The sequence below is a fragment of the Oncorhynchus kisutch genome, linkage group LG5 (genome assembly GCF_002021735.2).
Source record: "Oncorhynchus kisutch isolate 150728-3 linkage group LG5, Okis_V2, whole genome shotgun sequence".
NCBI classification, from domain to species: domain Eukaryota; kingdom Metazoa; phylum Chordata; class Actinopteri; order Salmoniformes; family Salmonidae; genus Oncorhynchus; species Oncorhynchus kisutch.
The window spans coordinates 14,590,430-14,616,691 of NC_034178.2; the positions used below are offsets into that span (position 1 = coordinate 14,590,430).

The 26,262-nt window shown below is 42.7% G+C and overlaps 2 protein-coding genes across 3 annotated transcripts in view; one reads left to right on the forward strand and one right to left on the reverse strand.

The window, feature by feature from the left end:
• The window catches only part of LOC109890693 (alpha-1,6-mannosylglycoprotein 6-beta-N-acetylglucosaminyltransferase A), a 114,104-nt gene extending 110,220 nt beyond the window's left edge, over nucleotides 1–3,884 (forward strand). The window contains exon 17 of the mRNA XM_020482680.2: nucleotides 295–3,884. Coding sequence (XP_020338269.1) covers nucleotides 295–493 — 199 coding nt within the window. The 3' untranslated portion in view covers nucleotides 494–3,884. The remainder of the gene's footprint in view (nucleotides 1–294) is intronic.
• The window catches only part of LOC109890694 (transmembrane protein 163), a 47,547-nt gene continuing 23,279 nt past the window's right edge, over nucleotides 1,995–26,262 (reverse strand). For both annotated transcript variants that reach the window (XM_020482681.2, XM_031824553.1), the window contains exons 6-8: nucleotides 19,311–19,422; nucleotides 14,957–15,098; nucleotides 1,995–10,363 (exon numbers count right to left, since the gene is read on the reverse strand). In XM_020482681.2, coding sequence (XP_020338270.1) covers nucleotides 10,303–10,363; nucleotides 14,957–15,098; nucleotides 19,311–19,422 — 315 coding nt within the window. In that variant the 3' untranslated portion in view covers nucleotides 1,995–10,302. The remainder of the gene's footprint in view (nucleotides 10,364–14,956; nucleotides 15,099–19,310; nucleotides 19,423–26,262) is intronic.

Consider the following 26,262-nt stretch of genomic DNA (forward strand, 5'->3'; position numbering starts at 1 on the left):
AATGTAATTGCTGTATCAGGCTGTATCCAGGCCAACTTCAGACACAGTGATGCTCAATCTGTCTGTCCTGACTGTGTCTGCCTGTCTTTCTACCTGCTTGCCTGTCTGACCGTGTCTGTCCATCTGTCTCTTTCTGTCGGTCTCTATGATATCCCAGATGTTTGTGTACAGATACATTTTTACTTGTGTGTCTTTGTTCTGTGTATATTGTGTCTTATCTACTCCCGGCAGCATAATTCATTTCCCTGTGTGGACAATGAAGTAGAATTTCATATTTCCCATTTTCTGTCTGAGGTTCGGCATGGACTGCCAGACGGTGGAGTCGTCGGGCGACACGGTGGTGCCTGCGTACAGCGACACACGTCACCACTGCGTCTTCCAGTCGGACCTGCTGCTGTTCAGCTGCGCCGGCGCCCACCCCTCCCTCAAACGCGTCTGCCCCTGCCGGGACTATATGAAGGGCCAGGTGGCGCTGTGCAAAGGCTGCCTATAGCACCTGTCTGTCTGGGTGTGTGGAGAGGATCGAACTGGAGTGGATTGGACCCCGTACCCTTCCAGAGCGCTGCAGGGAATGGGGGGGGGGTTGGGGATCTCTAGCTCTAACCACTCAGATGGCTTGACTCCTCCCCCTGGCTCCACACCTGCAGTCCTGCAGCCTAACTCCTCCCACGGCCAGGCCTCTGGAGGGAGGAAGAGCAGCCTGGGAACCAGACAACCAGGAGACATCTGTATTATTTATGTCTGTTTTTAATCGCCTGAACTTTGACCTTTTAAGGCATGTTGATCAGCTCGTCAGACAGACACAGCATCGGCAGCAAACTGTGGAAATTCAAATGGTGGACAGAAAGAGGCCAGTGAGCTATATACATACTCTGGGAACTAGGAATGTCAATGGAAAAGTTTTCAGTAAGGCACCGGGCAGGAGGAAAGGAGGGTACAGAAAATAGAGACATTGCGCATCGGCCTGAATTACTTGAATCAATGGGAGTCGGTGTATATTTGAGGCAGAGCATATGGCAACAGAGCTCACTACTGCCTCTAGGATGTGTGGCAGTGGGTGGTACTGCAGTCGGTGGCCCAGTGACTCCAGCCACTGTATCTCTCTAAGCTTGTAGTCGCATCGTGGGACCAACGAGCTGGTGTGTCGCCACACTCGGCATGCTTTCCTCTCTGCCCCCCTGTCCCCTTTTTATCTTTGAACTCTTTTAGCTATGTAGGTTTGCACTGGAGACCCATAAGAGGCCGTCCCCAGGCAGTAAGGCTCTGTTTCAATGTCCACACTAGCGTACTACTTAGGATGAAGCAATGCACAGGGCATGTATTCTGAATGGTATGCTCCAATGGAAAGTTTCCCATAGACCCTGATCTATGGTCAGTTTTGCATTTCCCTTATTTATGGTTATGATTGGGGGACTGGAAGCTGATCCTAGATCTGTACCTAGGGGAAACTTGACCAAAAGCAACACTAGTGTGAAGAAGAAGACGACGCAGAGCCAGTTTTACACTGTAACTGTACCGCTCCCCATCGTCGCTTCTGGACAGGGGAGCGGGTCAGATGTAGATATAATGTTGATTTTTACATGTTCTAAATCGCAAATCATTTTTAATCCTGAGGCATTGTCCCTCGTGGTCATTCCCAACTACACCTCACACACACACCATCCAGCATGGCTCCTCTGTAGCCCTGCATGGTAGATTGCCCCTCCTCATGTTCCCAATGTACAGACTAGAGGCTGAGTTTTTCGAAATCGCACACATTCACAGCCACACACACACACCTGACTGACCGGTTGGAATGTGCTGGGGATAAGAGGTGTGTGCAAAATAATTGCCAGTAGCTAATGAAAATAATAATTAGTCATTGATCAATTTCAATCAAATGTAAAAAATAAAAAAATAAATGGTTTTAAAGGATTATCAGGTCAGATCAGTCACATGTGACAGTGATGACATAGTGTGGTACTGTTCTGTAGACAGTAGAACATCATCACAGCTGTAGTTGGAAAGGGCCCCTCTGGCAGATCAAACATCAGTCCGCTCAATCACCAGTATCACATAGGACCGTTGCCTTGACCACAATAGATTTATCGGGAACGTATTCTAAAGAGATATATTGATCATGAGTACTTGTATTATAGATATTTAAAACCTTTATGTACACAGTCGACCCGAAAGATACATACACACACACACACACACACACACACAAACATAATTTCTATGGATGCACTGTAAATTATAGCTCTTGACAGAGCAACACACACACACACCTGCAACTTTACCTGTTTCCTTCATTTGGAGATCGTTTAGGATCCTAATTTGCCTGCCAACTCTTTTTTTTTTTTTTTTACGTGTCAATAAAAGCTTGAATTAGTAGTCCTTGTTGTGAATGGAAATAATGCACTACTTTAACCTAATTTACTGAAGTTTAACAACATATATGACTAATACTGTATATTCTTCATATGGGTTTTAAATTATTTTTTAAATGTGTTTTATATACAGATCTTTCTCTGTGTTTGCTGAATTGTTTCTTTTTATTTATAGAAAAGGAGATTTCTTTTTACAGAGGGTCATTTTATTTATGGAAGAAATAATATAAAGTGAACACGTACATTCAAGTGGATGGATTAGACGGGAGTTGTTTGTCCCATCTGACTCCAACCTCCAGCAACAGTGATGAGAGAGAATGAGGAATGGCAAAGATAATATCCAAATGCTTTGGCAACATGTCTGCAAAAGGAATTAGGGTGTCATTTCAGACACGCCTTGAGACCGTCCACTTAGATACTGACGAAACGTGTTGGACTGGACAGTAGTGACATAGACGTCTCGCTCCTCTCATCACTGTGTTTTCGGGGTGATGACGATGACATCGGGACGAAAAGCAGCGCGCACACATGTTTTAATTTTTATTGTAAATGCCAGAAAAAGAACCTCGTGTTGTTTTTTATTTTCAGATCTTAATGCAAACCATTTGCACATTTTGTAAATATAGATACGTTGTCTTTTAGATGGTCACTTACGTTTTATGACGAGCCCCCCCCCCCCCCCCCCCCCGTACCGTCCAGATCAGTTTTGATTACGTTTGTGTATACGATCTGCAGCCAAGCTACCGTTTTAAAAAGTACATGACGTGCCTTTTGATGGTTATTACTAGACCGCTTATTGTACCTGCCCTATTGATCAACCGGTCCTAGTGCCAGAGAGAATTGTTAGTTGAGATCTCATACTTTGCTCGAAGGATAATGCTTCTTATAACATTTACTGTAAAGGTAAAACAGTAATTGTATGTGTTGGACTTAGTGGTGATGGTTAAAACACATGTCTCTTAATGCTGTTGTGGACATGTTTAGCGAAGGCTTTTAGTGGGGTAAAATGCAGCATATGAAAGATTCTGCTTCTTTGTGGCAGTAGCCTTGTTCTGCTCGTATTAGAGTCAGGCTTATTTTTGAGTATGTTGTCAACTGTTTCCTTCCTTTCATTGGTTGTCATGTATACACCGAGGGATCTTGAGAACCAACATTAAATAGCCTCTGTAAATTGTCTTTTAAATTGGTTTGTCCCAAAACGGTTAATGGAACTCTAAATACGATAGCTGAAAGGAAGATGTGTTATGGGCATGAGAAAATGTCCTTGTCTCTTTTAACCCAACATCGAATGTCTCCGTTGTCAAAATCTGCATTTTGCATTCATGTGTATCCATTATGACTTTTCTTTTTCAATCTCAACCTTGTTTTAAGCCAATCATGGAAAAGCTAAAGCAGCGATTGTTATGGGACTAAATTATGACTGTACAAAAAATGATACATTTTGTTTTCACAGTTGCTGACAATTTAAGGAGGATATAACTTTATTTTTCAATAAACCTTTTTCTGTGACAAATGGGTCTGTCTTGTGTGTTTTATCGAAATGTACATTGTTTACACTACAGGCATAACATTTACATTCGACACATAAAACTACGCACTTCATGACTGAGTGGCCTACATTGTCCTGAGGCTCAACTGTGCGTGTCTGTTTGCAAACTGTAGTAGTCCGTCTTTCTGTTGAAATGTTTCCCTAACAGTTGATTGTGTAAAGCCTATGCAAATCTTAACTGCTGCCATCTCAAAAATGTTGAGACCACTGAACCACGTTGTGCATACATTACAAACCAAATCATTTGAGGGTTCGATTCAATCCGTAGCGCTGAAGTTCCACGTTGTAGCCTGATTGCCTTTAAATGTCAATGTTCCCGCATTAGTGGAGACTGCATTCACGGTAAACTCTGCTGCATACAGTATGTCGGGCCCAATGGGAAATTCCCTTTACATTTCAAGCAAGCTATATGGCTGAACTTCGGCAATATGGATTGATTCCAGCCCTGAGGTTTGTGTGATTACTGTTCAAAGTAGGAGCTCAAATAAACTGTTTTGCAGTACCTTAAAAAATATATATATATTCCTGTTTTGTGTCCTTTAAGTCATGCAAATGAAAACATTTTCCAATTGAAAACAAAAAGTTGTGTTTCTTATCGGCCAAGTTCTGGTAATCCCTCCCAGTTTCTGTCCGTTTTCTTACATTTGGTGCCTGATGAACGCAACCCCTGCTCTCCCAAAAAGTAAAGTTCTCTCAGATGTGTAGAAACGCCCCTAACACATTAGGGGTGTTAGTGGGTTTAATGTGTAAATAATATAGAGTACATACTGCAGCAAGCATAGACCTCATATGAACCATAAATACTGAATTTCTGTGAACACATTACCAACTACGCTAGACATTAAGAAGAGAATCACAAACGACAGCATTTCCAACTGTTTACAAGAGCAATTCCCTGCAAGTAAACTTTCAAAGTTTATATTCTCATTTCCAGAATTCTGGGGTCTGTTCAGATGAGTGCAATGTTATACAATATCCATATTAATATGTAATTATCATAGAAATGCATTTTGTAGAAGCAGAAATGATTTTCTGTCTTGTAAAATTATGCATCATGTCAGTTCTATGCATTGCATTTCTTTCTGCAATGAATGTTCTGAGCAGTTTACTTACAGAATGTGCCCCAGTTCAATGGTTAAGGCTGTTTCTGTGCAGTGCAATTGTGGCTTGGAAAGGATGACTTTTCCATCTGCTAATAAATTATATGCCTCCTTTGATACCTCACTGTCTTTGATTGGTGTCCGAGACCAGTGAGCCATGTAGCCCAAAGGCCAGGCAGATGTTGATAGAGTCATTTCATCTTACCGTCCAAGCGTATTGTTTGCAGCCAGTATCCACCGGCCTACCAGACACCCCGCAGCCCCCATAAGCTCTGAGGGACCATGTGCCTGACATCGGTCTATTTTTATTTAACACATACTTTTGACAGTAACCCTTCTAAAAGTCATTTATAAACCTTTTTCATTGCCGTGTGTACTAGGACGTTAAGTGTTTGTTTCTTGGGCTTCAGGAATGTGACTGAAAAAGTGCCTCCCAACTGGGCACACACTGGTTGAATCAACTTTGTTTCCATGTAATTTCAATGAAATTAGTTTGAACTAACGTGGAATAAGTGTTGAATTGATGACAGTGCCCAGTGGGTCAGACCTTGAAACAAAACCTTGCTGGGGTCCAGAGAAACTGCGTATCCCCCATGGACGGTTCGTACATAAAACATTCTCTATTCATGCTAATGCTTCTTCATGATGTTGCTCCCTGCGCTCAGCCAGGGGTAAACAACAGACTGCTGCAAACTGATTGGCTGAACACGATACGCCACATCCGGGACTACCATTCCTAGGCATTTATGTTGCCCTCTCACCAGTAAATATAGTTGAGGAAATTGACGCCATTGCAGCCTGAATGGGGAATGTTCTAGGTATGAAGCGGTCCACGAGTTATACGAGTGTATTCGGCTACACAGTTTCCTACAATGCGTTTGGAAGGTAAGATGAAACGACTCAATATCGCCTCCTGCTGGCCGTTGGGCTAAGAGCCATGGTGCTCCAAGGAGCCTGTCACGTTCCAGGCCGACTATATTGCAGACATGCATTGGATCAACCAATGGTTGTGTGCCACGTCATCGGCTGCAGAGTCGGGTATCAGATGAATCCATCGTGATGTGGTAAACTGATATTAGGGTTAGGCGTTGAGATCTGGCATGCTTCTGCAATGTAGTCAGCCTGGAACGCAGCCATAAAGTTAGGGGGTTGCGTTAGTATCCATCCTTTTTGACTGAAAACAGTCACAGAAAACAAAAGTTTACAGTGGTGCAACTCTTGCTCAATCACATTATCGAAGTGAATTGAAACCCATCCTAGATCCTGAACTTAGTACGTCTAATGACACTTTCCTTTGAGAAGACAAATATTGACTTTGCTTAAGCTCTCTTAATACAGAACAACACCGCAACCGATTATCTAGCAAGTCTAGTTTCTGCTTAAATTGGCAATACCAATGTAAACATATCAACTTATATTACAATATGTACAAGAATTCATTGCTATGTACAAAAGGTGTTGGTAAGAATTAGAGTCAGGCCATGATTCAATCCAGAGTATGTTATAGTGCAGCACAGTTGACATGCAACAATGCCCCTTTTTCCCCCCAATTTCGTAGTATCCAATTATTAGTAGTTACTATCTTGTCTCATCGCTACAACTCCCGTACGGGTTTGGGAGAGACGAAGGTCATGCGTCCTCCGAAACACAACCCGACCACCACAACCCTGCTTCTTAACATAGCGTGCATCCAACCCGGAAGCCAGCCGCACCAATGTGTCGGAGGAAACACCGTGCACCTGGCAACCCTGGTTAGCAGTGCACTGCGCCCGGCCTGCCACAGGAGTCGCTGGTGCGCGATGAGGCAAGGATATCCCTACCGGCCAAACCCTCTCTAACCCGGACGACGCTAGGCCAATTGTGCGTCACCCCTTGGACCTCCCAGTCGCGGCCGGCTGCGACAGAGCCTGGGCGCGAACCCAGAGTCTCTGGTGGCACAGCTAGCACTGCGATGCAGTGCCCTAGACCACTGTGCCACCTGGGAGGCCCCAACGCCCCTTTTTAAAGGCAATTTCCCCAGCGTTCGTTGAGATCGCATTTATGGCAAATGCTGCGAATGTCGGCTCAAGTGTAAGTTAACTTTAAAAAGTGCATTTTTGGCTGTCCAGTGCACTGCTCTATAACGAGCCTCGGATTGAATCCTGGTCTAAAAAGCCATTTGGAGTGAGTGCAATGACCCGTCCCACCTGTAAACAAAAATCCCTTTCTATATGTACAAAAATGTATTTTGTATTATAGTGCACTATAATAACTAATGTCTTATTGACAACTTTCATTGGTACAGTATTCTGAAAGACTGAATCGGTTTGCACAGCTTGAAGGCTCGATTTCAATCATCTTCCTTTAGGGCTCTATTCAATCTGTATCCTGAAGCATTACTGATTTCAAGGTCATTTCCTATTGAGTCCACATCTGCAGTGTTTACCGTGAATGCAGTCTCCGCCAACCCGGGAACATTGCCTTCAATCATGCTGTAATGCTGAATTTCCCCGATTCAGATTGAATAGAGCCCTTAAGTGCACTCCTTGTGCAATGGGTCAACATTGTATTGCTGTATGTCAACACTGCATGCATGTAATTGTATAATGTCAACATTGTATTCATGTAATTCACATAAATCATTGTTATGTGGATTCTTTTCATTTTGCAAACCACATACACTATATATACAAAAGCATGTGGACACCCCTTCAAATGAGTGGATTTGGCTATTTCAGCCACACCTGTTGCTGACAGGTGTAGAACAGGTGTATAACACACAGCCATGCAATCTCCTTAGACAAACATTGGTCGTAGAATAGCCTTACTGAAGAGCTCAGTGACTTTCAACGTGGCACCATCATAGGATGCCACCTTTCCAACAAGTCAGGCAATGGTAATGTGCTGTCCTAGATTGCAACACTCACTACCGAGTTCCAAACTGCCTTTGGAAGCAACGTCAGCACAAGAACTGTTTGTCGGGAGCTTCATGAACTGGGTTAACATCGCTGAGCAGCCGCACACAAGCCTAAGATCACCATGCGCATTGCCAAACGTCGGCTAGAGTGGTGTAAAGCTCGCCGTCATTGGACTCTGGAGCAGTGGAAACGCGTTTTCTGGAGTAAAGAATCACGCATTACCATCTGGAAGTCCGACAGACTAATCTGGATTCGGCGGATGCCAGGAGAACGCTACCTGCCCCAATGCATAGTGCCAACTGTAAAGTTTGGTGGATGGGGAATAATGATCTGGGGCTGTTTTTCATGGTTCGGGCTAGGCCTCTTAGTTCCAGTGAAGGGAAATCTTCAGCATACAATGACATTCTAGACAATTCTGTGCTTCCAACTTTGTGGCAACAGTTTGGGGAAGTCAAATCAAATCAAATCAAATCAAATTTTATTTGTCACATACACATGGTTAGCAGATGTTAATGCGAGTGTAGCGACTGAAACAGTCCCCTGTTTCAGCATGACAATGCTGCCGTACACAAAGTGAGGTCCATACAGAAATGGTTTGTTGTCTAAGAACTTGACTGGCCTGCACAGAGCCCTGACCTCAACCCCATGTAACACCCTTGGGATGAATTGGAATACAAACTGCGAGCCAGGCCTAATCGCCCAACATCAGTGCCTGATCTCACTAATGCTCTTGTGGCTGAATGGAAGCAAGTCCCCCCAGCAATGTTCCAACATCTAGTTGAAAGCCTTCCCAGAAGAGTGGAGGCTGTCATAGCAGCAAAGGGGGGACCAACTCCATATTAATGCCCATGATTTTGGAATGAGATGTTCGACAAGCAGGTGTCCACATAATTTTGGTCATGTAGTGTATATCCTACATATATAATTACATCCATCGTGGCAGATTGTGAAAGCTTTAAACAATATCATTGTATATGGTATATTTACTCGCCAGGACGACCGTATTACCCCCATCAGACTTGGTTAATGAATTAGATAAGGAAGAGGGAATGGCCTAAAAAAGGGATGACCTGTTGTGCTCTAGCCAACAGACTTGGCTGTGGTGCACAGAAAAAGACTTGTTTTAATTCCAGCGCAGTAATCTCTGGCTAGAGTCTTTGTCTCCAGTCATGTTGTCTGTTGATGGTCTGCCACAGGCTTTTATTCAACACTCCTTAATGTGGCCCTCTTAAGCAATACAGCAAACACAGATTCCATACATGAGTTGTTGACAGGGACATTTGTGCTTTCATATTCACTAATCAAATGATACAGGTTTTGTCCCAAATATCACCCTATTCCCTATAGTGCATTACTTTTGACCAGGACCCATAGTGACTATGTAGGGATTAGGGTTCCATTTGGAACACAAGCCATTGATAAGAGTCGTCTGTCATGTTGTTATTGCACATAGTGTACTGCTATACTATACTATTGTGTCTACAATTGATAATACAATGGGCATCTCAAAAATCCATTTCCCCTGCTGATTTTTTTGGGGATAGCAAACATGCCCTATAGCTACGAATAGTACCACCCTAAAATATACTTTACCTGTTACTACATCACGACTACATAAACGCAACACATCTACTTTGAGCAGTGGTGTCATAAACAGAAATAGGCTGTGTGTGTGTGCCAAATGCCACCCTATTTCCTACATAGTGCACTTTTCATGGGCCCCGATCAAAAGTAGTGCGCTATAAAGGGAATAGGGTGGTGAAAAGTAGTGCACTATAAAGGGCATAGGGTGCCATTGGGGACACACCCGGTGTTAGTGAACAAAAGAAAAAGCCCATTAGAAACCATTGAAATCCCATAAGGACTGAGATGCATATCTGAATCAGCCATCTTGTCCAAGGGGAGATAGAGATATGAACACCAGACTGTAATCAGTGGACAATGTGCAGTGCCTTTGTAGCAGCAGTGGCATAATTTCCTGACGACTAAGCAGCCCACGTTCTTCGGTCTGTCCTTCCGCCTCCCCCTCCTTCGGCAGAGGAGGAGGAGAAACATCGAGGGAAACCTCCTCCGTCTTCCCTTTGACTTCGTAACCACTCCTATGGACGGATCAGGTTCGGAGTCAGAGAGAGACAGGGGGAACGCTGCAGAATGGACCACTTGGGTCTCACTAAAATGCCACTGGGCTGGCACCGTGAGGTCTAAATCAATCAATAGGTTTGTCATGGTGACTGGAGAGATCTACCAGGAAGAATGGAGCTGAGCTGGATAGGGACTGGGCGTAGATATACATATCCTAGAACAGACACTGGACGTACACATACTGTATATAACCTAGAACCCATCCCCCACTGAGCCCTCGCTGCCCTTCCCGTGGTCTTCTGTCACTCAAAGCGCTCGTAGTTCCTCGTCTGTCGCACTCGAGGGACCATATCAACCAGCAGCCTGTGACAGGAAAGAGACATTCACATTAATGAAATCGCTAACATACACAGGCACACACACACACACAGGCACACACAATATTAAATGAGTGAAAACCGTCGTTCCTTGTAGTGGAAGTTCAGAATGTGTTGAATAACTGAACCTATCACGTCTGATTATGAGTACATTTGTGTAACCACTGCTGCTGCTTTTGTTGGTGCATTTGTTGATGCACCCTGTGGTGTCATGTTTGGATTTCTTTCTCCCCCGAGTCTCTTTCATGATTGGAATGCTCCCTGGGACAGAACACTGCCAAGCCTGGTGAAAGGCTGCACTGCCAGTGTAGTGCATTGTTTCCCATAGGATTTTCTTCAGCGGCAGTGGAAAAGTTAGCGTAAGGGGGGGGGTTGTGGTAGTGGGAGTCTCCAATGGCGCCGTCTGACCACATTTTTTTTTGAGGCCGTCCTCTTGGCCTCCCCAAATTTTGCTGTTTTAAAGCAAATTTTCTGCACATTTTGCAATGGGGCGGAGAGAACATTTTACCGTTTTAAAGTTAGTTTCCTGCAATTCTACACGTTTTGTCAAAGGAATGAGAGAAAAAAAATGTAAATTTTAAAGATAATTCCATGCATTTCTACACATTTTGTCATTGCTTATGCTATCTGAGTGACTCAAACATAACAAAATTAATGGGTGGCCCATGCCATGACATGTTTGTAATTTTAGATTCTCCCTGACTGTCTGGTTTTTCATTTGGTGGTTGTTACTTCTCAAAGATGATCATATTTAAAAACACATGGACTATACTAAACATTAGGAACACCTTCCTAGTATTGAGTTGCATCCCGCCATTTTGCTCTCAGAACAGCCTCAACTCGTTGGAGCATGGACTCTACAAGGTGTCGAAAGCGTTCCACAGGGATGCTGGCCCATGTTGACTCCAATGCTTCCCACAGTTGTGTCAAGTTGGCTGGATGTCCTTTGCGTGGTGGAGCCTTCTTGAGACACGGGAGACTGTTGAGCCTGAAAATCCCAGCAGTGTTGCAGTTCTTGACACAAGCCGGTGCGCCTGGCACCTACTACCATACCCCGTTCAAAGACACTTAACTCTTTTGTCTTGCCCATTCACACTCGGAATGGCATAATCCATCTCTCAATTCTCTAAATGGCTTAAAAATCCTTCTTTAACCTATCTTCTTCCCTTCATCTACACTGATTGGAGTGGATTTAACACGTGACATCAATTAAGGGATCATAGTTTTCACCTGGATTCTATGTCTTGGAAAGAGCAGGTATTCTTAATGTTTTGTACTCTGTGTATATAGCTCCATTATCTTTTTAAATACTTTACATCTGGTTTTAGTCGTTTAAGTTTACACTGAAAACATTTTACCATCACAAAAATATATTTTTTAAATAAAAGAATATTCATTTTTCGTAGTGGCTGCCACGATTTAGAAGTGGCAGCCCGCCACTGCTAACTTAGTATAGGGGAAACACTGATAGTGCGTATAACATGTTTTTCTCCTACCAATATGCATTGCCTAAAAGAGTTTGTCACCTAAAATATTCCTGGACTACCGCGGATGAATCACAGGCTTGACGATAGGCCTGACTAACCCTGTAATCCACGATTAGTTGATGTTCATGAAATCAAATTTTAAATGATTGTTTTATAAACCTTCATCTGGATTAATTTAATATGGGTCATAATGGGTCATAATGAAGGCTGTGAGGTGCCTTCTCTTGTACAAATGAGTCAAACACTAAATGAATGAGTTCTGCTGTGTTTTCCATCTGTATCTAAGATGCAAACAGGTTGTGGTACATTGACAGAGTTTTCCATGTACTCTCCTGTACCTATTTGTTTTTCCATCTTTAAAGTTCTTCATTTGAGCAGCTATCAGTTTGAAAAGATCACGATTATAAGGATATGTTTTTAGGTCACAAACATAATCTGTAATGATATGTCTATACATATAGCTATTACATGCCCGGGGAAAATTGCCACCTAAAAGTCTGGAGATAATGCATGGTTTGACAAGAAGTACAGGAGAGCTACGAGGAAGAACACTGCTAACAACCATTTAAAATATGCCCAAGCAAGACGCTCCTACAAGCAGGCTGAGAAGCAGGCTAGAAGGAACAGCAGTCAAACTCAATGAGGAGCTTACTGATAAGACCTTAACCAGTAGGAAATGGTGGAAGCATGTCAACTCCCTGTCTGGGGGAGCTGCAAATTCCCTGGACAGACGCCCCCCTACAATCTGCTGTTTGACTATGGAACTGCCTCACCGAAGACATCGTTGCTGAAATCACTGACACTGTTCTTCAGGCAATTCAAATGCCCAGCAGATGCCTATCTCCTAACTTCCCCACGCGCCTTGTAGGATTGAGTCCTTGGGCTGCAGTGAAACCAATGATTATGTCAATTGGATGTTGTCTGATATTGCTTTTGTTCACAATTGCACCCAATAACAAGAAAAAATTCAAAAAAAGATGGGATAGCTAATTTAAGGTGGTTCAATACTGATGACGATTCTTAAACCAGTATCATCCAATACCGATATGAAAGCTGATATACCATGCCATCCTGACAGATACCGCCAAAAACAGAGTTTTTCAAGAATATTTCATAATTGTTATTATAGTTCACCAGTAGTGCCGTCAGGGGACCATTTGAATCCCTCTCTCCCTCCAATGATAGCATATTAGTGTGACACTTTTGCAATGCTCTATATTTCCATAGTTTCTCATTTAATTTTCTACAGCTCATTAGTTTCCTCTCGGTCAATGTAAATATGCTCAAATGTGTTTTCCTGCATATATCCAATGTAAATAGTTAATACCTGAGCGACACCTGAGAAACCCCTGGCAGCGTGTCCGGTGTTTGAGCACCTGGATGCTGTCAGAGAAGATATCACTACGAGAGATCCTTCTGCATGCTCCATCCACCGCGAGGCAGAGAGAGACTGGAACAGCCTGTGAAGATACTAGCGGGATCTATGGTGGGATTCACCACAGTCTACAGTACCTAGTTTCTGGTATTGTAATTGAAGTTCGCAGCTAGAGCTCATCTTCGCCTTTTATCTGATAGTGGGGTAGACTGTATCCAGCAGCATGTCAAACTCTTATTTGGATTCATTCTTTCTTCTACACCCAGATCATCCCTGCCCAGAGAGCTCTCTTCGCCTGGGTGAAGAGGAACATCAAAATCATCATCAACTGGGCCATATTTATCGACAGGGTGTTGTTCAGTTGGTTTGGCTTTGCTGTTGAACTTTCAACTACAGTTTTTTTTCTCTCAAGATTTATCAGGAAAGACTAACAGCACTTAAACTGTACATCAACATATGGCCCTGCGTCTAGTCCTCCAAATGTGTTGTTTTGAAAATAATTTATACATTATTTTTTTTTTGTCTCTCTGATGGTTTGGTTGAGATGTGCTACGGTGCGCTACCTGGGAAGACACACGAAAAGCATGAAAGAGAGCGGCAGCACCTTCTCCTCTCCCCGACTGCACAGTCAGATGAGGGTCACCATCGCTGGGATCATGCAAGGAAAGCTCTATTTCTTTGCCGCGCTATGGTTCTACATTCATTGCTTCTGCAAGAATTTGACCTCTACATACTTTGACATGACTATTCTCTGGACAGTCGGAAAAAAAGGAAAGTGAATTAGGTCAAAATCTGTCAAATGTTAAATACCTTTCTATTTTTGGAAGCGTGTTATTGACACTACAGGCAAAAAAATATAGTTTAGGAGCAGTTGCTAACTAACTGTAAATAATTGTAGCTAGCTAACTAACTGTAAATAATTGTAGCTAGCTAACTAACTGTAAATAATTGTAGCTAGCTAACTAACTGTAAATAATTGTAGCTAGATAACTAAATAATTGTAGCTAGATAACTAAATAATTGTAGCTAGATAACTAACTAAATAATTGTAGCTAGCTAATTAACTTGACTTACTGTGGGGGGAAACTATTTTTTATAGTTAGTTAGCACCAAAAGTGTCCCCACTAATGTTTACAAGCGTATTGACCGTTTTGGTGTATGAATGTTGCTTTCGGCCCCACCTGGAAAACAATCTAAGTGAAACACTGGCCATGCTCGTTTTGCATCATTCCCTTGGTCATAAAATTGTGAAATTGCCACCAACTGGGGCACGGGGCAATGTAGTTTCTATTCCAAGGTTCTTCTGAATGGTTACAATTTAAATGACAATATTTCTGATACTTAAATAAGTGTGTTTCTCAGGGAACATAACTATGTACATGTGTGTAACAGTGAATATTGAATATTATGTTTCTTCTACATACACATCTAGGATTAGCTTCCTCTCCCTGAATCCTAACCTTAACTCTTACCGGGCATAACTGACCCAAGATCAGTGTTTAGAGGCAGCTTCCTCCTACACCAGGGGTACTCAACTCTTACCCTACGGGGTCCGGACCCTGCTGGTTTTCGGTTCTACCTAATAATTAATTGTACCTACCTGGTGTCCCTGGTCTAAATCAGTCCCTGGTGAGAGGGGAACAATGACAACATGAAGTGGAACTGGCCTCGAGGTCCAGAGTTGAGTTTGAGGGCTCGACACAATGTACCCACTCACTTGACTCCGTAGGCCAGGATGATGAGGCCTATCAGGACCCCTATGGACCCGTCCAGGTACCACACTTTGGGATCGTGCTTGAACACCTCGGCACTGATTAGGATGGAGAAGCCCATGACCCCGCCCACCAGGGAGTTGAAACCTGTAGATCGGACAAGACAGGTAGACAGACAGGAAGGCAGGTAGACAGACAGCTTAGTTTAGTCAACTGTATTATCACGTAGGGAATTCCAACACACTATGTAGAAATAGCATGAACGTGAACAACAATAATGAACACATGTATGTACATATATTTCATGAAATGACATGTCGTCTGCAACAGAGTCTTTATCCAAACCATAAGACCGACAGACACGGACAAACAGAGAGACGACTTTGAATCCTTTTCTATTGTCTCTCTCCTCATTCGATTCCTACTGTATAAGAGCCCACTTCCAGGCTCCTCTGCACCTCAAAAAGACGCCGACTGACGAGGACCTCTGCCAGTCTTTTACATACTGCACATTTGACATGACCAGACTGGGCACGTCAATTACCTCCGTAAAGAACATCAGGGGCAATCTGCAGTTCAAACAACAAAAGGGACACCCCGCCACTGTTATGGTAAACAGCTGCGAGGACTGACCATCCATGAGATCAAAATTACACTGAGGCTAGCCAGTGTTTGTTTACAGTGCCATTGTTTAAAAACAAGGGAGCAAAACAAGCTTATATTTTTGTGTTCTCAAGGAGTGTGACAGTTGAACTGCTTATGAAGCATTTATAAGTTATATTCATCAAGAATCAATATATATATATCAGTATATATATATCATTCATTTAGAAGTCCAAAAATGTATGTAGCAATCACAGATTGCCCCTTTGAAGGCTTGTTTAATGTCACGCAGCGAGAGGAAAATCTGGTGGGTAATTAACTTCTATTCTGCTAGCTGTCACATACAATTTAATGAACCCCACACACACACACTTTAATGAGCGAGTGTCTCCATCCAAAGCTGACCTTTCAAACTGGTTTGACGCCAGCCTGTCTGCCACAAATCTCTTATTGAAACGAGAAGGGACATTTTAAGAGCTCAGGAGCTACGGAGTTGACCATAAAGACTCATAAGTAGTGAACAACCTTCTCAATTGTAGAAGGAAATAGATGTGTGGCCCAGTATCTGAGGGTACTGGGCGATTCTCCTGTCTGTGTGGGTACGAATCCCAGCACCTACCGGCTCTAAAAATATGGAAAGAGAGACCAGCCAACCTGACAGCTGATGAAACTGAGGAGTATTTCTGTCTGTAATAAAGACCTTTTATGGGGGGAAATTCATTCTGATTGGCCAACCCATGGCTGCACCCCTGCCTAGTCATGGAAAATCCATAGATTAGGGCCTAATTTATTTATTTTATTTGACTGATTTCCTTATATGAACTGTAATTCAGTAAAATCGTTGAAATTGTTGCATGTTGTGTTTATACAATCAAATCAAACTATTGGTCACATATACATATTTAGCAGATGTTATTGCGGGTGTAGTGAAATGCTTGTGTTCCTAGCGCCAACACTGCAGTAGTATCTAACAATTCACAACAATAAACACAAATCTAAAAGAATAGAATACAGTATATACATATGAAATGAGTAAAGCCGGTCGTAAACATTATTAAAGTGACTAGCAATCCATTATTAATGCGAATAGCGATGCTATGTTTATGTATATAGGGCAGTAGCCTCTAAGGTGCAGGGTTGAGTAACCGGGTAATGGCTATACAGTGGGGCAAAAAAATAATTTAGTCAGCCACCAATTGTGCAAGTTCTCCCACTTAAAAAGATGAGAGAGGCCTGTAATTTTCATCATAGGTACACTTCAACTATGACAGACAGAATTAGGAACAAAAATCCAGAAAATCATATTGTAGGATTTTTTATGAATTTATTTGCAAATTATGGTGGAAAATAAGTATTTGGTCACCTACAAACAAGCAAGATTTCTGGCTCTCACAGACCTGTAACTTCTTCTTTAAGAGGCTCCTCTGTCCTCCACTCATTACCTGTATTAATGGCACCTGTTTGAACTTGTTATCAGTATAAAAGACACTTGTCCACAACCTCAAACAGTCCAAACTCCACTATGGCCAAGACCAAAGGACACCAGAAACAAAATTGTAGACCTGCACCAGGCTGGGAAGACTGAATCTGCAATAGGTAACCAGCTTGGTTTGAAGAAATCAACTGTGGGAGCAATTATTAGGAAATGGAAGACATACAAGACCACTGATAATCTCCCTCGATCTGGGGCTCCACGCAAGATCTCACCCCGTGGGGTCAAAATGATCACAAGAACGGTGAGCAAAAATCCCAGAATCACACAGGGGGACCTAGTGAATGACCTGCAGAGAGCTGGGACCAAAGTAACAAAGCCTACCATCAGTAACACACTACGCCGCCAGGGAATCAAATCCCTCTGCTGTTTCCTGAAGTCCATGATCAGCTCCTTCATTGTGTTGACGTTGAGGGAGAGGTTATTTTCCTGGCACCACTCCACCAGGGCCCTCACCTCCTCCCTGTAGGCTGTCTCGTCATTGTTGGTAATAAGGCCTACTACTGTTGTGTCGTCTCCAAACAAACTTAGGGAGGAGGCTTCTGATGTTAACATTCATGAAACCAAGGCTTTTACGGTTACAGAAGTCAACAAATGTTAGCGCCTGGGGAATAGGAGTGGAACTGAGGGCTGCAGGGCCTGGGTTAACCTCTACATCACTAGAGGAACAGAGGAGGAGTAGGATAAGGGTACGGCTAAAGGCTATAAGAACTGGTTGTCTAGTTCGTTGGGGACAGAGAATAAAAGGAGCAGATTTCTGTGCGTGGTAGAATAGATTCAAGGCATAATGTACAGACAAGGGTATGGTAGGATATGAGTACAGTGGAGATAAACTATGCGTTGCGTGACGATGAGAGAGATTTCGTCCCTGGAGGCATCAATTAACGTAGATGAGGTCTCCGCATGTGTGTGTGGTAGGACGAAGGCATTTTGAGCGGGACTGAGGGCTCTACAGTGAAGGCATATTGACATTAAAGAGAGGCATAAAGCAATCACAGGTGTTGATCAGGAGGGCTAAGACAACAACGGGTAATTGGCGATGAATGGACAGAGCAGGTCAGTTAGGTACATACAGGACCTGAGTTTGAGGCTGGACAGGGCCGACAGGTAAACAAAATGAGGTACCGTGTTATTGAAACAGTCCAGGGAGAGTAGCAATAGGTGAGTCCGGGTTCTGTTCGGTAGTCACTACTTCGCTGGGCGAGCAGGGGACACAGCATTCAGAAAAAGCTAGCGGGCCGGGGCTAGTAGATGGTTCTGCGGCGATATCATAACAGAATAGCCTGTTGAGACCACATCGGGCGATCGCGTCGGCAGTCCAGTCGTAATGGATCGGTGGGGCTCCGTGTCGACAATAAAGGGTCCAGACCAATTGGCAAAGGAGGTATTGTAGCCATAGAAATAGCTGGTATATAGGGCTAGCTCAAGGCTAGCTGGTGCTTGCTTCGGGACAGAGGTGTTAGCTAACAGCAGCCACTCGTTTGCAGCTAGCTACTTGTGAGGATCAGGAGTAATGACCCAGAGCGGCAGGAATCCGATGATTTGGTGGAGAGAAGCAGTCTGATATGCTCTGGGTTGATATCGAGCTATACAGACTGGCAGGTGTTGTCCGAGCTAAGGCTGGCTGATTCCGGAGGGAAAAAGGCGAGGACCGCTAGCCGTGGCTAACAAAGACTAGTAGCTAGTTATCTCCTGATGGAAGTTCCAGTTATAATGTAAGAAATAACACACAAAAAAACTAAATACTGCAAAGTGGCTCAGGAGCTAGAAGCAGAGCTACCATGTCTGTTGGCGCCATCTTCTTCCCTATATGTTCCGGCCCTCTGACCATCTGCTCAAGAAAATAAATCGTCCCTCGGCTGAATCTAGTTGAAGGTCACTGCCCTACATAGTGCACTAAGTAGTTCCCAATATATTCCACATATTTCATGATGGTGTCTTTAAGCCAATCACCTTCCATCTTCGTGCACTATGGGAATAGGGCGCCATTTCAGACACAGCCATAGCCTCCTATACACCATACCTTTTCCCCTTTTCATTTTTCTCAATGATTCCCTATGGAGTTTTTCACCCTCGTGCTTCACCTTCCTCCAATTCTCTAACTGGCCTGAACTCAAGTGGGAGTGGCCTAGATCAGGCAGAAGTATGCGTTGCTACAGATCAAGGATCATCTTCTCCTCCTCCCAATCCAAGTTGGAAAAATAAAAAACTGACCCAAGAAGATCAGTGTATTGGAGCAACTACACACCAAGTTAGGTACCTACCGTCTGTGATGAGGGCTCTGCTGGTGAGCACCCTGCCCAGCATGAACTTGAACACGGACAGAATGATACACATCACGCCACTGACGATGGACACACTGAAGAGGAAGTCATCCTGATAGAGAGAGAGAAGTAGATGACAGAGGAGAGGGGGGATTGAGAGAGAGAGAGAGAGGTGATGAAGAGGGAAAGAGAGGGAAAGGGAGAGAGAAAGAAAAAAAAAAGAGAGAGAGCAAGAGAGAGAGTGGGTAAGTGTTGCAGAGTGCCTCCGCTGTAGAATTAATATTGCACTATGGCCTTGAAGGCATGAAAAGCTGCATTTCTGCAAGGTTAATAACCTCATCAGTCCCATGAAATCCCCCAGTGCAAAAATGCACCACTTTCATCAATCTGCTTGCTCTGCCCTCATATTTAGCCTCACATTGAAGTGTTTTACCATTTTCTTTTCAGTACAACCATAAACAGTTTCATTTAGGAGTTTCATTGAAAAATGTCAACAACTACAAAATAGGCCGCCAAGCAAAAACTTGATGTAAAACTAATTTATAAGAATGCTTTAAGTACAGGAACTGTCTCCTCAGTGGGAAATGAATATCAAACTAGTCAGTGACAACTGTGTGGAGTTTGTGACCGCAACAATGTAAGCTTATTACAGTATTATACCACTTTGTCCTGGGATTTCCTATGATCTTCTATGTAGAAGAACCCCTTACCTTCTAACGACTCGTGTGGCCTGTGAGCGCCAGAGCAAAGCAGATTACATGTGCATGTTCGTGAGTTTTCATATATGGGTCATAATAGTCTGTAGGTCAAACCAGACTTTTTTGTTAGAAGAACCATTTTCAGGATTCTAGCTCAGCCCTTGTTAGCTCAGCCTCCATTCTAGCTCAGCCCTTGTCAATCACACACTGAATGAAGGTTGGTATCATGATGCAGAAGAAATAGACCAATCAAATGCAACAACCCAGCAGTCGGTAGCTCAAACACACTATGTTTACAAGGGGTTAGAAGCCCTAAAACCTGCCGGCGGGATATGGGACTCAAAGCGTTTTAAACAGGTAACAGAGAACAGCCAGAGATAGACTGCAATTACGTAGAAGGACAGTGAAACCTGTATGCCCAGTAAACACATGGTATATTCATTGTCATTGTTGAGTTTAGAATGAAAAAAACAGTTTGTTATATATTACTGAGATGTTAGTGCAGGGGCACAACATCCACTATGGACGGGGAATGTCATGACCCCCCCCCCCCCCCCCCACGTTCTAAAATTCCGTGATAAAAGAAGAAGGACCAGTGTTCTTTAGGACTATGCAGATGACTCAGAGCAGTCGGGCAGGCTGTGTGAAAGCGAACTGAAAGGCTGGCTTTAGGACCATGGGAGGTGCTGTCAGTGTATGTGTGTTGAGCTTTTTCTGTGGCAGAGAGCTAGCCAATGGTTAGCTAGCTAGCAAGCTAGCTAGCACACTAGCTATTTTTTTTGTCTCACTCACACTGGATCTGAATCAATCAAGATAAAAACCAGCGGCCAAGCAATTAAAGACTGATATTCAGATGTTTTTTTTCACCGCAATGTGATTCTGTATAGCCATCTGTCAGTTTCCCTAGCTAATTCATTTCAACTTTTTGTTCTCACACTGACACTGTAATATGCAGGAAATTAGCTTTAGATTAGAAATGATTTGTGTTTGTCCGCCCCTCCACTTCTAAAACCATTGTTGCGCCCCTGAGTGAATATACGTAGTTAGCTATAAGTATAGTATACAAGGTCTATAACGTGAATTGTTTACATGAGATATACATAAAAATGCCATTGTTTTCTATGGGGATTTTTTAAATCATGAATTGAATCATTTCACTTCCTGAATTTACAGAATTGAGAACTGAATTGAGCCCAATCCTACTATGCTGCACAGTGCGCACCATTTCAAATCTCTTTTATGGGAAGTCTAGCCTGGTCCCAGATCTATTTGATCTTCTATGGCCGTAGAAGCTAGCTATACAGCACAAAGAGACCTGGAATCAGGCTAGGAAAGACCTGCTCCCCCAATGACTTCTTCTGACACTCCTTTTAATATTGAAAATTCTTAGCACTGCGGTGCTTGGGTTGAACGAAGCACCGGCACGTGGCATTTAAAAGCCCTCTGAGGAGATGAGATGGGAGATGGCTAAGCAGAGATCAGGGCTGTATGGAGGAGGGTGAGTCACTCTCTCTAATTCACAGGCTGCGTCACAAATGGCACCCTTTCCACATATAGTGTACTTCTTTTGACCAGGGTCCATATGGCTCTGGTCAAAAGTAGTGCACTATGTAGTAGGGAATAGGGGGTTGTTTGGAATGCAGACAGAGAGACACACTCAACATTCAAACACAGTGCCTGACATTTACAGTTGACAGTCCAGGTTTTACTGTGAGGAATCGAATTCACATCTTATAGGCTGCATCCTGATTTTCTACCCTTCTCCTGAAAACTTCCTGAAATCTATCCAGCCAATGCAGAAGGTGTGTCTCCTCTTAAACTGAATTTTAATATACCTGTTTCGGCCCTATTCTCACTACGAGATATGAAGGAGAGTCTGAGGAGTGGAGTGGCGAACCAGAATTCTACATTACATACTTTCCTTACCTTCAAATTGACCGTAAATATCAAAGTAGCCACTAGCCAGTAACCACAAACTAATCAACAATGACAGACATTTTTCCTAAAACATTAGCTACACTGTTGAATAATGCAAACAAACTATATTACACTCTTCAATTCATAAACATGTGCAGCCAATTAAAATGTTTATTTTCTCATCTGTAGGCTACTGTACATTACATTTAACTTCAAGACAAAAGCACAGAGTTGCTAATAGCATGTCTTCATCAAGTAACGATAGCATATCAAAAATGAACGATTAACCCTCTCATACGAATTTCAAAGCACAGTAGGGCCTACCTTTCAACATTATAACGAACCAGGCTTAATATTATGCAACTCATGACATGTGTAAAAGCAAATTGCAACTGAAAACATGGGTTTAAGTGAATTCACTACAACGAGCCGTTTTCTATGGAAGCCCATACCAGCAACCAAAAAAATGGAATAAAATAAAATGCCTCTTGATTTGTCAACGTGCACAATGTCTGTGCTTCAGTCTGACTGTAGTCCACTGATAATAACCACAGCTACAGCTAGCCTAGAGGAGCCTATGTGCTCTGATCCCATCTGGACCTGGCCTTGGGGAAACATAACGTCATGTTTTTATAGCCTAAATTAGGCCCATTTATTTGGGTTCTGGGAAAATGTGAATGTGATCAACTTTGGTTTATATTCGAACTTTGGGTGGCTCGGCTAACTAGGCCTTTTAATAAAAAATGATTGACTGGAATGAATCAATCAAAACAATAGTGGTGACATACTGTCTGAGTATCTTTTTAATTACAAATACAAAGGCCTACACTATGTAACCCTGCATACAGCGAGCTCGACCCTGCTAGTTTTATTGTCCAATTGCAGTTGTTGTCTGTGTAAAGGGCTTTAATGTTTTCATCAAAGAATTTAAGAAAAACTTTCAATCGAAATGAAAACTTCTTGGCAGGGAAAAAACTCATTTGAATAAATGTGGGTTTTGACACTCTTACAGTATGTAGGTGTCATAACCAGCCATAAAATAACACAAGATATGCCACAACAGGTGTAAATATATGTGTAATGACAGTGTTTTCACCCTATTATAACGGGTTATGTCAAGTTATGTCAGCTGTTAAGACATATTATGGCATGGTTATGACAGTGTCATAACGTGGCACTGGGTGTCCAGTGTTACTGATTTTTAAAAACTTTTTCATACCCTACAAATATTTGTAAAATGACTATACACTTCAGCTGTTTCAAAAACATTGCTCTGCTATTACCATTTATACCGTAGGAGTGTTGGCTCAACAAAACAATTCTGTTTACACTGCCCTGCTTCAAGGGCAGGCAGGCAGATTTCTATATAGTATCTGAATAGCAGTTCTGCAGTTTCTATGACACTCACCTTCGTCAAATAACTCTAACGATTTAACAGGTGCAGCTCTTTTTCCAAATGTAACTTTTACCAAGAATATCCGTGATGTACATGACTAGTCACGTGGCAGCATTGCTCTGGCTGCTAAACAAAACTAGTAACATAGTCAACGTAAATTATGTTATTCTGTCGTCAATGGGGTAATGGGCGAAAGAAACCAGACAGAAACTGATAATGGGTGCATGTGACTTCAGTTAAGTTTAGGTTTGCTGCCGATGTCGAAACCAAGTACTTGCTCAATGGCTTTCCATATCAGGGGAAAGATGAAACCAGGCCAGCGGGTGAGCAACTGTTTGAGACTGTGGTTTAGAGACTCGTAAGAGCCTTACACGAGCTAAGGCAGAAATGTGACCGTGGGACAGCTTCTTCACATCAATTTCCCTGGCGGACAAGTTGATCGCAAAGAAGACTAGCCAGTGACCCAACAAGGCGGGAGCTGCCGCCCCTCTGCGCAAAACAACATACCAGCGGAGCTGTACTCCACATCAGTGAGTGATGGAGAGTGGTAAAAGCAACAGTTTGCATCCTCACCACCTTGCATTCCCACTGGATCTGGCATGTGAGCTTCGTGAGAGCCACATCAACGGCAAAAGAAGAAGATACAGCTGCCAGGCAGGCCGCCAAGGGCACAACAGTGTGTCTGATACAATCCACTGTTTTTATATATATATATATATTGTCACGAATATATTTCCACTAATATTTCTTTATGCAGTTCATCCGTTACAATTGTTCGTGCACTGGTGCTTTTGTTCAGGAACGCAGGAAATGGCTGGTTATATTATTATTATCATCATCTTTTTCGTTTCTACTTGACTTTATTAATTTCTATAACTCTATTACTAATCGAATCTACAAAACAGCTGATCAAATTGACTACACTGTAATGTTTTTATTGTTAGAGAAACGAAAATAGGATATAGGCCTACATTTTCTCTACGTCTTTGTAGAATTAGTATTATTTTTTTAAACATATCCTTGACTCTATCTAAACAAATAACTATTGTTGTTATTTGTTTTAATTGATATATTTCCATTAATATTTCTTACTGCAATGAATCCTTTACAATAGTTTATGCACTATTCGTCAAGCATTTATTTATCAAGCAGGTTTAAGCACCTTGCAGGTTGATATGCATCTGATACATATGCTGTCGGGCTCGCCCGGCTTTGGTCTCTAGCGGGTACGTATATGCTAAAAGGCCAGCGGTCCTAGTGTTAAATGTGTTGCACGTTAGGTGTGCCTCCAATAATTGGCCTCATTCCCTCGAGCCAAATCATAGGTAGCGGTTAAGAGATGGGATCAAGAGATGCTAGAACGAGGAGCTCCACCCTCTCTCTTTGCAAATTACGGGACAAATATCCCCTCCCGAAATTCAAAAGCAGCTAACACCTTCAAAATCGTGATTTGTCCAATTAACCAATGATGAAAAACCCAAAACACCAGAAGTGCTTATGACATCAATGCCCTTAGGCTACCTTGTTTGCTTTCTATGATTAAAAACGGGCTCTTAGCTTCGACTTATTGCCTGGCAACAGAGTAATGCAGTTAGCTATTCTAGTAGTTCTCTTTTCACACCTGAGCTCTGCCACATTCCTCCTGTAATTATCCACCAGGAAGAGAGACACCACAACATCATGTTTCACTTCACAGATATCTCTGTTTCTCTCTCTCTGTGTTTTCTATCGCTCTGTTTTCTCTCTCTCCCCTCTCTCGCTTCTTTTTTCATCTCTCCCTCTCGTGCACCGACAGCAGCCAGATAAACACTTGTTTTCTCTTCACAAATCTCTCTCTCTTTGTTTCTCTTTCTCTCTCACACTCTGTCTGCCTGACTGTCTCCCTCTCTCTCGCTTTCTCCCTCCCTCTCTTTCTGTGTGTTTCTCTCCCACTCTGAGCCTCTTCACACGTACTACACTTTTCGTAGAAATACTGTCGGCTACATATATTGCTCAAATGTAAACGTGCGTACTTGCTACGTCTCGACCGTTACCTCCGGAGGTACTGAGCCACGTAAAACCATGGATGCCCATCCCCACCTCCAAAAAACCATGTCAAATGTAGATCATTTGTAACCTTGTGTGGTGATTTCAGAGATGGCACCACAGGTCCCAGAGTGGTGGGGAGGAAATCGTTTTTCCTGATCTGGTAGTAAGTACAGTAGGCTAATCTAACCAAATCCGACCCTAGTTGTAGCGCATGACAAAATAATAAATCGGCTTTGATGGGACCAGATACGTTTTCTAATCAGGGCATATAGTATTTTTTTTTACTCCTGAAAAAACTACTGTCCCGAGGGTGTAAGAAAACATTAAAGCCCTTTACACAGACAAAGAGGCAACAACTGCGATTGGACAATAAAACTAACAGGTTCAAGCTCGCTGTATGCAGGGTTACATAGTGTAGGCCTTTGTATTTGTAATTAAAAATATACTCAGACAGTATGTCATCACTATTGTGTTGATTGATTCATTCCAGTCATATCTACATAGCTTAAACTATTTTTTAAAAATGACGTTACGTTTCGCCTGGCACAGATTGGATCAGAGCGCATAGGCTTCTCTAGGCTAGTTTCAGCTGTGGTTGTTATCAGTAGGCTACAGTTGATCAGAGTGAAGCAGAAGACTTAATTGCGCACGTTGACAAATCATGAGGCTTCTTATTTCATTGTTTGGGTGGCGGGTATGAGCTTCCATATATAACACCTTGTGGCAGTGAATAAAATTATGCCACCGTTTTCAGTCGCAATTACCACAAGTAATGGTTTGCATGATACTGCTAAAAATTGAGCCTGGTTTGTTGCAATGCTGTAAGGTAGGCCTACTGTACTTTTATATTCGTACAGGGGGGTTAATCGTTCATTTTTGATAGGCTAACGTTACTTGATGAAGACATGCGGTT